The sequence below is a fragment of the Amblyraja radiata genome, chromosome 4 (assembly GCF_010909765.2).
Source record: "Amblyraja radiata isolate CabotCenter1 chromosome 4, sAmbRad1.1.pri, whole genome shotgun sequence".
Classification (NCBI taxonomy): Eukaryota; Metazoa; Chordata; class Chondrichthyes; order Rajiformes; family Rajidae; genus Amblyraja; species Amblyraja radiata.
This window is the reverse complement of record NC_045959.1, coordinates 120,057,339-120,071,847: the sequence shown is the minus strand read 5'-3', so window position 1 is coordinate 120,071,847 and position 14,509 is coordinate 120,057,339. Positions and strand designations below refer to the sequence as shown.

Below are 14,509 nucleotides of genomic sequence, written 5' to 3'. Positions count from 1 at the left end.
CGACGTGAAGGGAGGCGACGTCGGTGGGAAACGGTTCGTCTTTGAGACTTGCTCGCTGGATCAGATACACGAGGGCTCGCCGGCTGATTACACTGGGTCGGGGAAGGAAGATGTCAGCTCGGGCATCAAGCCATCCCACAGCCAGCCTCTGTACGCCCTGCGGGACAAGGAAGGCCAGTACCACGAGGTGACCACAGCGAAGAAGGAAGAGATCTTGAGGGGAGACGTGAGGGGGACGCGTTGGCTCTTCGAGACCAAACCCCTGGACACCATCAGGCCCTTGGAGGAAGTCTTCGTCCTGAGGGCCGTGACTCAGGAGGATGTCAAGGCCGGGGACGTGAAGGCCGCTCGCTGGAGGTTCGAGACCCAACCTCTGGAGGTCCAGCCCGGGGTGGTGGAGCAGGAACTGGGAGGCGAGGTGGCGGCCAACGGGCAACACTCCCAAGGGCAGAGATACGTGAGGACTGTCAGCCTCAGCGATGTCCAGAGCGGAGACGTCAGGACATCCACCTGGCTGTTCGAGAACCTGCCCATCGACTCCCTGAAAGGGGAGGAAGGCGGAGATGGTCCAAGTCCCTCCACCGTCCACCGAGAAGACGTGGAGAAGGGCGACGTCAAGAGGTCCACATGGCTCTTCGAGACCAGACCCTTGGACAGTCTGAAAGATTCGGACAGGGAGACCAAGGAGGAAGCGCCTTGTTGTGCAGATGTGAAGTCCACCACGTGGCTGTTTGAGACGACGCCCCTGGACATGTTGGTCCAGGGCCAGAGTTGCTCTGGAGGTCTGGAGATGTCCAAGCGGAGCGTGCGCTCCAGTCTGGAGATCCTCGTCAACTGCGGAGCCGTCAGGTCAAGGGGGCTGGTGGTGGAATCCAACCATGCTGGCGTGCTTGCGATGGCCAAATATCAACTGCTCAACCCCGGCCAACCCCCACACATCGTGAAGGAAGAGGTGATCGGCGGCAGCCTGCAGAGGATCCTGGCCCAGTTGCTTCAAAGGAAGGAATGTCTTCATCGCGAAGGGGTGGTGTTGAAGGAAGACTGGAGCGGGAGGGTCTCCACAAGGAAGATCCATCTGTTCTCCCAGTCGCAAGTCGACACCAGCGAGAAACGCGTGGAGGAAGACACCATCTACAGCTTTCTAACGGAAGACAGTGAAGTCAACCAAGGGTTATTGATCCAGGAATGCGAGAAAGGAATTGTTCAGCTCACCATCTACTCCCTCGCCAACCGAGCCCGGGAGGAGGGGGGTGACAGGGAGACCATCAAAGGGGATGTCAAGTCAACCATTAATAGTCTCCTTGCCTCGGCTCAGCAGCAGACGGTGTCCACGGTGAAACGCGAGGAGAACGAGAGGGGGAAGGTGCAGCTGTACACGACGTGTATAGAGGCCGGGACCTTGGATCACCTCAACGTGTGCGAGGAGCAGCAGGAGCGGGGTGGTGTTGGTGGTGGTGAAGATCTCCCAACTTCACCCCAGAAGGAGGAGCTCGCCCGTGGAGATGTGGAAGGTGCCATCAGGAACCTGACCGAGGGCAGAGGCCACGTGGAGAAGACCATCGATGATGTTGTCCCAGGGGACGTCAAAACCACCAAGAGGTACTTCCTGGCGGAAGGCCAGAGTGGGCCTGGATGTGCCCAGAGAGACGGCGGATTGGGCGCTGGGATCACGGGGGCTGCTTCCATGTCCCCGGGGCAGAAGGTGGAGGTGGTGGAAGCCAAGGAAGACTTAGCAGGTGGAGTTGTCCACGTGAAGCTGCAGATGTCGGAGACGGCCAGGCAACGAAGCCAGGGAGATGTCGTCTCTCGGGGCAACGTGGAGGCGCGGGAGTGCGTGAGAGTCGCGGAAGGTGCGGGGATCTCACGCTCCTCGGCCGCTGCTTCTGTGGAAGGGGTCGGGACCGAGCTCCGGACGGCGATGCAGAGCCTGCGGGAGGTGACGGCAGAAGCGCATGAGGTGCAGCAGCGATCCGGCGTGTGCGCTCACTCGGGCGGGGACGCGCAGACGGGACATAGTCCCCAACGCGACCGTCGTTGCAGGAGGGACAAGGCGGGGAGAGAGGTCCATGTCCTCGGCAGCAGCAGCAGCAGCAGCAGCAGCAGGCAGGCATCAAGCTATCGGGCCACCAACACCACCACCACCACCAGCTCCAGCTCCAGCTCCAGCTCCAGCTCCAGCTCCATCCAAGTGGCGGCCACACAGAGGCAGCATCATCAGGTCAGTGTCTCGGCGCCGCTGATCGAGGCTACTCGCTCCGGCCAGGGTGACAAGTGCGTTCGTGTAACTGGAGTAGGTCGGGAGAGCTGGCCTCGGCCACAACCACCTGCCACTGACTTAGAGGAGGAGGAGGAGGAGGAGGCGCGGGAACAGAGTGAGAGACAGAGAGATCAGGGCACCAGGGTGACCAGAGACGTGGGAACGACCATTGAGGCTATAAAGGACTCGCGGACAGAGCAGACGGAAGAGGTGGCCTCTGGTAGCCTGCAGCTAGCTCTGCAAGCCCTGGGGAAGGCTCACATGAACATCAGCCAAGGGGATTTTAAGGCTGCCATGATCTATGCAGCAGCGGGCCAGACACTTTCTCGGGAGCAGATGAAGAGTGGTGTTGGGGCTGTTTGTGGCCAGAGTTCTCTGACAGGGTCTGACGCTCGCTTTCCATCTTCAATTCCAGTAACAAAGTCCACAAGGAAGGGAGCCGGGAGCCAGGCAGCCGTGGAAGTATCTCCGCCGGATCAGACACCCCCAGCCGTTCATCACCACCCTGCCCGGCCCAACTCTCAGCCCCCACCACGAGTCTTGCCCAGCCAGCCCCCTGCCACAAAGCCACAGGTCAAAGCGGGAGGCAAGCCCGCCTTGCCACCGAAGCCCCGAGGCCTGCAGGCCACTCCCAGCCCGCCCGTCCCACCGAGGAGCTCAGCGTCCATCGTCCCAAAATCCGACACCTCTCCTCCTGCCGCCTGCGAGCCGGCCCCCGAGCCACCGCGCCCTGAAGAGGCCACCGATCTCCAAGGACATCCAGACGCGCGGCTCCAGAGCCCAAGCCAACAGTCGGGAGAAGAATCCACCACGATGGCTCCTCGCTCAACAGCGACGAGGACTTCCTTGCACTTGGCCCAGGAGAAAGACGCGCAGGGGGTGGACGGAGCCATCAAGCCAACTGGAGAGGGAACCATTCCCACGCCGACATCACTAGACCTGCCCCAGAGGACACCAAAGCCCTCTGTACACCTTCACCCCATCCAGCCAGCCACCAAAGTGGACAATGCACCCAACAAACTCAACATGGGAGGAGATATCCCGGGATTCGCCCAGTCTTGTTCTAGAGGAAGCTCGGTTAGAACTGCCGTGGGTCAGGGCTATAGATCATCTCCTCATACAGTCAGATCCCAAAACCAACCCAACCCTCCCCAAACGAGCGAGTGTCGCAGGCGAGAGCAGAATGCGTCAATGGCAGAGGAGAGACCTGGTCTACCAACAAAGGTGTCACCAAAGGCTTCAATGAAGGTGACCCCCCAACAGACCGAGCGACCGTCGCAGCCGAGCGTGGAGAGGGACCCCCAGCGTCTGCTCCAAGGGCCGGGGGTCCGAGATGCCCAATGCCACCCATGCCCCGGTAAGCAGGGGGGCGCTGGCCAAGTGCCACCTGCCACGAGTGACAACCAGCCACCGGAGCGGGTGGTCTTGCGGGGAGACCGCCAGCACAGTCATGAGAGCGAAGACGCCCGCAGGAAGCGCTTGTCCATTCACAAGGAGGAGATCTTGCGAGGGAACGTGAGGGCGGCGATGGAGATCTTCGAGAAGCTGAAGAAACGGGAGGAACTGCAGAAGATACTGACCCAGGTGAGAGAATTTGAAGATGAGACCTTCAAGGTCGACGTGAAAGGCCTGAAGAGTTTGTTTGAGAATGTGCCCGATTGGGTGGTGCCCAAGAACAATGTGATCAAGCAACCTAGACCATCTCGCAGCCAACAAGAGGTGGTGCAGGCCCAGCCCAGAGTGGTCAAGGAGGAAGGGGTAAGCCTCTCCTCAGTGGAGCTTGTGTTTGGGGACCTGGAGAGGGCAAGTGAGGAGATCACCTACCTGAAGGAGCAGACATTGGCAAAGCTGCAACATATAGAAGAGTCCATTAAAAAAGCTCTCTACTCCGTCACCAATCTGAAGTCAGAGTCGGACATTGCTGGCCTCTCTGGCCTCTTTGGGGAGTCGCTAAAGGCTGTTTCCAACTCCATGTCCGGCCACATCCAGAAGATTAGCCTGGCCTCCAGCAGATCGAGCACGGGGAGAGGCAAGCAGCTGAAAGGAGACAAGGAGGTATTGGAGGAGCAACCTCGACCATCGTTAGATCTTCCGCCCGCTTCCACCCGAGTCGTGTCGCCCTCCTCTCCTTCCTACATCTCCATCGAGTCGGCCGTCCGGAAGCCGGCGGATCCATGGAAGAAGAGTTTGGAGACCTTCTCACCATCTCCTCAAGGAAGAGATGTCCCACCATGTCCTACTGGAGATGACGTGGCTCTGTGCAACGGATGCCAGCGTGATACATGGGTGACACAACAGTCCAGGCCAAGAGAGGAGTCAGCGCAGGGCGACCTCAACCTGGAGTCCGCTCGGCCCATCGGAACAGAAGGCAAGGGGACCAACTCACCCGCGGGTAGCTGCTCCTCGAGCGGGCTTCAAAGCAACGCGGCAGACAACACGGTCCCTCAGAGGAGCAAGAGTGTGGTGGAGTTCAAGACCGGGCCTGATGGAGGCGAGGTAGTCGGCACCAAGACCGTCATGGAAAAATATGAAGAGATCGATCGTTTTGGGAACAAGATCATCACCTCAAAAACCTCCACCACCGTCACCAAACAGTCCGAGTTGACCACCTCGTCAACGTACGAAGTCGTCCATGCCTCACCCAGATACAGTGTGGTTTAGAGACACGGAAACAGGCCCTTTGGCCCAACGAGTCCATGCCCGACCACCGACCACCCAATCTATGTTGTCCCACTTCCTCATCCACTCCCTACACAATTTACACAGGGCCAATTATTCCACAAACCCGCACGACTTTGGGATGTGGGAGGAAACCCCGGGGCACCCGGAGAGGAACCCACGCGATCACAGGGAGAAAAGGTGCAAACACCACACCTTTCAGACGGCACCCGAGGCCAGGATCGAACCCGGTTCCCCGCGCCACCTCTATGAAGTCACCACTTCTCATTCTCTGAATGGACATCTGGAAAAGCTGGTCAATCGGAGCGGCCGAAGATGCACGGCACAACGCCAAAGATGACGGAGTGGTGTCTCCTTGGTCTGGAGTGGCAATTCATCAACAAAATCCTCCTCTTGCCAAGAGTCGCAACTAGGACGAGGCGAATCCAAGTGCACAAAGTTGAAAATCAGAAACGGGCAAAAAAAAAAATTGTGTGGAAAAGTCCTAGTGTGCAGGGATTGAGAATTAGGGAATAGATCGGGGGATCCAGATCCAGAGGACACATGTTTAGGGTGAGGGGGAAAAGATTTAATGGGAACTCAAGGGGTAACTTTTCCACACATGGATGTATGGGAAGAGCTGCCAGAGGAGGTAGTTGAGGCTGGGACTATCCCAATGTTTAAGAAACAGTTAGACAGGTACATGGATAGGACAGGTTTAGAGAGATATGGGCCAAACGGGGGCAGGTGGGACACGTGTAGATGGGATATCTAGTGTAGTTGGGCCGAAGGGCCTGTTTCCCCATTGTATCACGAGTCTGAAGAAGGGTCCTGACCCGAACCGTCACCTATCCATGTTCTCCACAGATGCTGCCTGACCCGCTGAGTTACTCCAGCACTCTGTGAAACGTCACCTATCCATGTTCTCCACAGATGCTGCCTGACCCGCTGAGTTACTCCAGCACTCTGTGAAACGTCACCTATCCATGTTCTCCACAGATGCTGCCTGACCCGCTGAGTTACTCCAGCACTCTGTGAAACGTCACCTATCCATGTTCTCCACAGATGTTGCCTGACCCGCTGAGTTACTCCAGCACTCTGTGAAACGTCACCTATCCATGTTCTCCACAGATGTTGCCTGACCCGCTGAGTTACTCCAGCACTCTGTGAAACGTCACCTATCCATGTTCTCCACAGATGCTGCCTGACCCGCTGAGTTACTCCAGCACTCTGTGAAACATCACCTATCCATGTTCTCCACAGATGTTGCCTGACCCGCTGAGTTACTCCAGCACTCTGTGAAACGTCACCTATCCATGTTCTCCACAGATGCTGCCTGACCCGCTGAGTTACTCCAGCACTCTGTGAAACGTCACGTATCCATGTTCTCCACAGATGCTGCCTGACCCGCTGAGTTACTCCAGCACTCTGTGAAACGTCACCTACCCATGTTCTCCACAGATGCTGCCTGACCCGCTGAGTTACTCCACACACACCCACACACACAGACGGGAGATTCTCTGCTGCCCAATGCTTGTAGTACCACCTTTGATATTGCTTTGAAATCACCATTTATGCCATTTAATTTTAACTTTAGTGAATGGAGCAAAACGGATTCTCTCGAATTCTACACCCATGGTACATAGCTGCCAATTTTTAGATTCTCTCTTTGAGAAAACTTGCTTGAGACGGTGGATCTGGTTCATGGTCTTAAGTGATAGGAGCAAAATTAAGCCATTCGGCCCATCAAGCCTACCCCGCCATTCAATCATGGCTGATCTATCTCTCCCTCTTAATCCCATTCTCCTGCCTTCTCCCCATAACCCCTGACACCCGTACTAATCAAGAATCTATCTATCTCTGCCTTAAAAATATCCACTGACTTGTGGCCTCCACAGCCGTCGGTGGCAAAGAATTCCACAGATTCACCACCCTCTGACTGAAGAAATTCCTCCTCATCTCCTTCCTAAAGGAACGTCCTTTAATTCTGAGGCTGTGCCCTCTGGTCCTAGACTCTCCCACTAGTGGAAACATCCTCTCCACATCCACTCTATCGAGGCCTAGTGACCAATATGATATTGTCAAGTTTGCAGCATTAGTAGCTTCCAAATTATATGGCCCGGGCTATTATTCTCTGTTTTTACGATGACTTATAGTGTTGCGTTCAGAATTAGATTACAATTCCCCCAATGCTGTTCAATTTTTCTACTGACTTTTTCTCAAGTCTCTTTTGTGTTTTGGTTCCACATTCTATCCATCAGCTCTGCCTGCAACCTCACGGGTCATTTCATGCCTGGAAACTGTTCTTCTGGATGCTGCAGATGCTGGAAAAATCGAAGGTAGACAAAAATGCTGGAGAAACTCAGCGGGTGAGGCGGCATCTATGGAGAGAAGGAATAGGCGACGTTTCGGGTCGAGACCCTTCACCTATTCCTTCGCTCCATAGATGCTGCCTCACCCACTGAGTTTCTCCAGCATTTTTGTCTACCTTTCTCTTTGCTGTTCTGTTTCTATTCTTCAACTTGCTTTAATAAAAAAATGTAATATTTCTATCTTGTTTTGCTTGTAATCTATGTAATTTTGTAAGACATTGGTGAGGATATGTTTAGAGAATTGTGTTTGGTTCTGTGCCCAGTGGGCACCATGTTATAGACAATAGACAATAGGTGCAGGAGAAGGCCATTCGGCCCTTCGAGCCAGCACCGCCATTCAATGTGATCATGGCTGATCATCCCCAATCAGTGCCCCGTTCCTCCCTTCTCTCCATATCCGCTATCCCCAAGAGCTCCATCTAACTCTCTCTTGAAAGCATCCAGAGAACCGGTCTCCACCGTCCTCTGAGGCAGAGAATTCCACAGACTCACAACTCTCTGTGTGAAATCTCCGTTCTAAATGGCTTACTCCTTATTCTTAAACTGTGTGGCCCCTGGTTCTGGACTCCCCCAACATCAGGAACATGTTTCCTGCCTCTAGCGTGTCCAAACCCTTAACAATCTTATATGTTTCAATGAGATACCCTCTCATCCTTCTAAACTCCAGAGTGTACAAGCCCAACCGCTCCATTCTCTCAGCATATGGCAGTCCCACCATCCCGGGAACTAACCTTGTAAACCTACGCTGTACTCCCTCAATAGCAAGAATGACCTTCCTCAAATTAGGGGACCAAAACTGCACACAATACTCCAGGTGTGGTCTCACTAGGGCTCTGTACAACTGCTCCTTTACTCGACTACTCTTGTTATAAAGGCCAACATGCCATTTGCTTTTTTCACTGCCTGCTGTACCTGCATGCTTACTTTCATAGACTTATTTACAAGGACCCCCAGATCCCGTTGTACTTTCCCTTTCCCTAACTTGACACCATTTAGATAGTCATTCCTTCTTCTCCCTGGATTTTTGTGTGCAAATTAAAAAGGCTAATTCCCTTATCTATGGTCCCTTCACTTATCTAGCTGTAAGTCACCAAACTACTTAATTGTAATTTTAAATTCATTCCCCCTAAAATTGGATAGATTGAAAGATACAGGCACCCAAGTCCGTACTGACCATCGATCACTTGTTCACATTAGTTCTATGTTAGAAACATAGAAAAATAGGTGCACGAGTAATAATAATAATAATGGATGGGGTTTATATAGCGCCTTTCTAATACTCAAGGCGCTTTACATCGCATTATTCATTCACTCCTCAGTCACACTCGGTGGTGGTAAGCTACTTCTGTAGCCACAGCTGCCCTGGGGCAGACTGACGGCAGCGTGGCTGCCAATCTGCGCCTACGGCCCCTCCGACCACCACCAATCACTCACACACATTCACACACAGGCAAAGGTGGGTGAAGTGTCTTGCCCAAGGACACAACGACAGTATGCACTCCAAGCGGGATTCGAACCGGCTACCTTCCGGTTGCCAGCCGAACACTTAGCCCATTGTGCCATCCGTCGTCCCAACTCGTCGCAAGTAGGCCATTCGGCCCTTCGAGCCAGCACCGCCATTCAATATGATCATGGCTGATCATCTTAAAATCAGTACCCCATTCCGGCTTTTTTCCCCCTATATCCCTTGATTCCGTTAGCCATAAGAGCTAAATCTAACTCTCTGTTGAAAACATCCAGTGAATTGGCCTCCACTGTCTTTAATGGCAGAGAATTCCACGGTCTCATCGACTCCCTACACACTAGGGGGCAATTTACAGAGGGACAATCAACCCGCACATCTTTGGGATGTGGGAGGAAGCCGGAGCACCCGGAGGAAACCCACGCTGGTCACAGGAAGAAGGCGGGAACTCCACACACAGACAGCACCTTGGGTCAGGATCGAACCCAGGTCTCTGGCGCTGTGATTCAGTAACTGTACCTCTGCGCCACCGTGCTGTCTGAATGAATGAACTATTTTTTATTCATCATTAGAATCTAACTAACATGGGTAGATGATGCGACTGGTGCATTTGAATAAAACCAAGACATCTTGTACCTCTTGAGGTGTATACAAGACCATGAGGGGAACGGATGGGGTGAATGCACAGAGCCTCTCACCCAGAGTAGGGGAATCAAAAACATAGAAACATAGAATATAGGTGCAGGAGTAGGCCATTCGGCCCTTCAAGCCTGCACCGCCATTCATGGCTGATCATCCAACTCAGTATCCTGTACCTGCCTTCTCTCCATACCCCCTGATCCCCTTAGCCACAAGGGCCACATCTAACTCCCTCTTAAATATAGCCAATGAACTGGCCTCGACTACCCTCTGTGGCAGAGAGTTCCAGAGATTCACCACTCTCTGTGTGAAAAAAGTTTTTCTCATCTCGGTTTTAAAGGATTTCCCCCTTATCCTTAAGCTGTGACTCCTTGTCCTGGACTTCCCCAACATCGGGAACAATCTTCCTGCATCTAGCCTGTCCAACTCCTTAAGAATTTTGTAAGTTTCTATAAGATCCCCTCTCAATCTCCTAAATTCTAGAGAGTATAAACCAAGTCTATCCAGTCTTCTCATAAGACAGTCTGACATCCCAGGAATCAGTCTGGTGAACCTTCTCTGCACTCCCTCTATGGCAATAATGGCCTTCCTCAGATTTGGAGACCCAAAAATTACGCAATACTCCAGGTGTGGCTCACCAAGACCCTGTACAACTGCAGTAGAACCTCCCTGCTCCTATACTCAATCCTTTTGCTATGAAAGCTAACATACCATTTGCTTTCTTCACTGCCTGCTGCACCTGCATGCCTACTTTCAATGACTGGTGTACCATGACACCCAGGTCTCGCTGCATCTCCCTCTTTTCCTAATCGGCCACCATTTAGATAAAAGTCTGCTTTCCTGTTTTTGCCACCAAAATGGATAACCTCACATTTATCCACATTATACTGCATCTGCCAAACATTTGCCCACTCACCCAGCCTATCCAAGTCACCTTGCAGTCTCCTAGCATCCTCCTCACAGCTAACACTGCCCCCCAGCTTAGTGTCATCCGCAAACTTGGAGATATTGCCTTCAATTCCCTCATCCAAATCATTAATATGTAGTGTAAATAGCTGGGGTCCCAGCACTAGTCACTGCCTGCCATTGTGAAAAGGACCCGTTTACTCCTACTCTTTGCTTCCTGTTTGCCAGCCAGTTCTCTATCCACATCAATACTGAACCCCCAATACCGTGTGCTTTAAGTTTGTATACTAATCTCTTATGTGGGACCTTGTCGAAAGCCTTCTGGAAGTCCAGATACAACACATCCACTGGTTCTCCCCTATCCACGCTACTAGTTACATCCTCGAAAAATTCTATAAGATTCGTCAGACATGATTTACCTTTCGTAAATCCATGCTGACTTTGTCCAATGAATTCACCACTTTCCAAATGTGCTGCTATCCCATCTTTAATAACTGACTCTAGCAGTTTCCCCACTACCGATGTTAGACTAACTGGTCTGTAATTCCCCGTTTTCTCTCTCCCTCCCTTCTTAAAAAGTGGGGTTACGTTTGCTACCCGCCAATCCTCAGGAACCACTCCAGAATCTAAAGAGTTTTGAAAGATTCAACCAGAGGTTTAAGGCCAGGGGGGAAAGATTTAATAGGAATCTGAGGGGCAACTTTTTCACACAGTGGGTGTATGGAACTAACTGCCAGAGGAGGTTGTTATGGAGGGTACCATAACAGCATTTAAAACGCACTTGTACAGGTACATGGATAGGACAGGTTGAGAGGGATGTGGGCCAAACATGGGCAAGTGGGACCTCGTTGGTTGGCATGGATAAGATGGGCTGAAGGGCCTGTTTCCGTGCTGTGTGATCCCATGACTACTCTTACACCCAATTGGCATTTCTGTCGAGTTCCCTAAAATCAAACAAAATATATTTTCAGCCTTAAATATCTGAGCTTCTGATATTGACATCCAGAATTAGACCTCATTGTAAAAAAAAAAATAATTCCTTACCAGCCTTAGATATCTGACTGCCATCCTGACATGACACTGCTTCAGTGTAAAGCCACTTTGGCCAGCTAACTCTAGCAGCAATCCCCTCTGTCAAAACCCTTGAGTTCTTAAATTATTTAGTGGGATCAAAGTTCAATCAGCTCAATGGGAAGGAATTCAGACACATTCTTGTCAATCTGTCCTCATAGGGCAACCCTTCAAAATGTTGCGGGCAAGGTCACAATAGGCAATAGGTGCAGGAGTAGGCCATTCGGCCCTTCAAGCCAGCACCGCCATTCAATGTGATCATGGCTGATCATCCCCAATCAGTACCCCGTTCCTGCCTTCTCCCCATATCCCCTGACTCCGCTATCTTTAAGAGCCCTATCTAGCTCTCTCTTGAAAGCATCCAGAGAACCGCCTCCACCGCCCCTCTGAGGCAGAGAATTCCACCAGACTCACCACTCTCTGTGAGAAAAAGTGTTTCCTCGTCTCCGTTCTAAATGGCTTACCTCCTTATTTTTAAACTGTGTGTGTGGCCCCTGGTTCTGGACTCCCCCCAACATCGGAACATGTTTCCTGCTAGTTTGTCCAAACCCTTAATAATCTTATATGTTTCAATAAGATACCCTCTCATCCTTCTAAACTCCAGAGTGTACAAGCCCAGCTGCTCCATTCTCTCAGCATATGACAGTACCGCCATCCCGGGAATTAACCTTGTAAACCTACGCTGCACTCCCTCAATAGCAAGAATGTCCTTCCTCAAATTAGGGGACCAAAACTGCAGACAATACTCCAGGTGTGGTCTCTCCAGGGCCCTGTACAACTGCAGAAGGACCTCTTTGCTCCTATACTCAACTCTTCTCGCTATAAAGGCCAACATGCCATAAAGATCTGCGAGGAACGACAAGGGCAGTAGTATGCTGCACCCACACTTAAACTTTACACATTACTTTAGACTTTAGAGATACAGCATGGAAACAGGCCCTTCGGCCCCACCTTCGAACAGCGATCAGCCCGCACCCTAATACTATCCTACACACGCTGGGGACAATTTACAATTTTACCCAAACCAATTAGCCTACAAACCTGCATGACTTTGAAGTGCGGGAGGAAACCGGAGCACCTGGAGAAAACCCACGCAGGTCACGGGGAGAACGTACAAACTCCGTACAGACAGCACCCGTAGTCGGGAACGAACCCGGGTCTCCGGCGCTGTACATTTATGAAATACCATGGATACATACATGAATACCCAGTAGTTGTTCAAAACAAAAAAAGATCAGCATCATACATAAATTACACAAAAGGACACAGAGTGCTGGAGTAACTCAGCGGGTCAGGCAGCATCTGTGGAGAACATGGATAGGTGACGTTTCACAGAGTGCTGGAGTAACTCAGCGGGTCAGGCAGCATCTGTGGAGAACATGGATAGGTGACGTTTCACAGTGCTGGAGTAACTCAGCTGGGTCAGGCAGCATCTGTGGAGAACATGGATAGGTGACGTTTCACAGAAGGCTGAGTAACTCAGCGGGTCAGGCAGCATCTGTGGAGAACATGGATAGGGTGGACGTTTCACAGAGTGCTGGAGTAACTCAGCGGGTCAGGCAGCATCTGTGGAGAACATGGATAGGTGACGTTTCACAGAGTGCTGGAGTACACTCAGTGGGTCAGGCGCATCTGTGGAGAACATGGATAGGTGACGGTTTCACAGAGTGCTGGAGTAACTCAGTAGGTCAGGCAGCATCTGTGGAGAACATGGATAGTGACGTTTCACAGAGTGCTGGAGTAACTCAGCGGGTCAGGCAGCATCTGTGGAGAACATGGATAGGTGACGTTTCACAGAAGGCTGGAGTAACTCAGCGGGTCAGGCAGCATCTGTGGCGACATGGATAGGTGACGTTTCAGTTCGGGACCCTTCTTCTGACTGGCAGCATCTTTGTTTTCCACAGATGCTGCCTGACCCGCTCAGTTACTCCAGCACTTTGTGTCCATATGTGTAAATCTGTAAACCAGCATCGGCTGTTTCAACGCCAGAGACCCGAGTTCCATCCTGATTACGGGTGCTGTCTGTACGGAGTTTGCACGTTTCTCCCTGTGACCACGTGGGTTTCTCTGGGTGCTCCGGTTTCCTCCCACATTCCAAAGACGTTCAGGTCTGTAGGACAATTGGCTTAGTAAAGATTGTAAATTGTCCCTGGTGTGTGTAGGATAGTGTTAGTGAGCGGGGATCGCTGGTCAGCACGGTATAGGAGGGCCGAAGGGCCTGTTTTCTGCACCGTATCACTAAACTAAACTAATTACACGTTGGTTTGATCTGTAACATAAAATAAGCAGTTGCTTTGATTGATTGTACCTGCTTCTGATGGATTGACTTGTGTCGAAATGACTGAGGCAGAAATTTTCTTCAAGCCGATATCATCGCCACAGTTTCTTTAGACAGTATTGATATTACTATGTACTTAAATGTACTTAGACAATAGGTGCAGTAGTAGGCCATTCGCCTTTGAGCCGGCACTGCCATTCACAGTGATCATCCCCAATCAGTACCCCCATTCCTGCCTTCTCCCCACAGCTGATCCATGGCTGATCATCCACAATCAGTACCCCGTTCCAAAGAAGGCAGGAACGGGGTACTGATTGGGGATGATCAGCCATGATCACATTGAATGGCGGTGCTGAATGGCTGAATGGCCTACTCCTGCACCTATTGTCTATTGCCTATATTGTCTATATCCCTGGACTCCGTTATGATGGACTTCAGAATAACTTAACTGTACAACTCCTCCACCTTCTGTCATGGGGTAGACTGACTCCCCCCCCCCCCACACATCCCCAATCCCTGCACATCCACTAGTCACTTTGGTTTTTTGTTTTATGCATAGTGTTGTGTTATTGTGACGGTTGGCAGATCAATTTCACAACTGGGTTCAATAAAGTTCGATCAATATCGTTGGATTGCAACCTTGTTGTGGTCGGGGAGCTTGTGTGTCTCAGTGACCCCCAGAGCGGTGCCAGTGGGAGATTCATCTCCTGTTAGGGTCTCCCGTGCTGGACAGGTGGAAGGGTAGAGGCGAGATGAAGAGCGATCCAGGTTGGAGGTTGAACACAGGGCTAAGACCCTGTTTGGTAAAACACATATGTTACGGAATCAGCTGCTGCCCTACATGCCAAGAGGCATGATAGGCAGTA

At 51.7% G+C, this 14,509-nt stretch overlaps 1 protein-coding gene across 1 annotated transcript in view; it reads left to right on the top strand.

Annotated features, from left to right (window-relative positions):
* LOC116972537 (xin actin-binding repeat-containing protein 1-like) overlaps window positions 1-5,392 on the top strand; it is a 7,798-nt gene extending 2,406 nt beyond the window's left edge. The window contains exon 1 of the mRNA XM_033020357.1: window positions 1-5,392. This exon is cut by the window's left edge and continues 2,406 nt beyond it. Within this exon, the coding sequence (XP_032876248.1) occupies window positions 1-4,918 (4,918 nt within the window). The 3' untranslated portion in view covers window positions 4,919-5,392.
* Window positions 5,393-14,509: the final 9,117 nt, after the last annotated feature.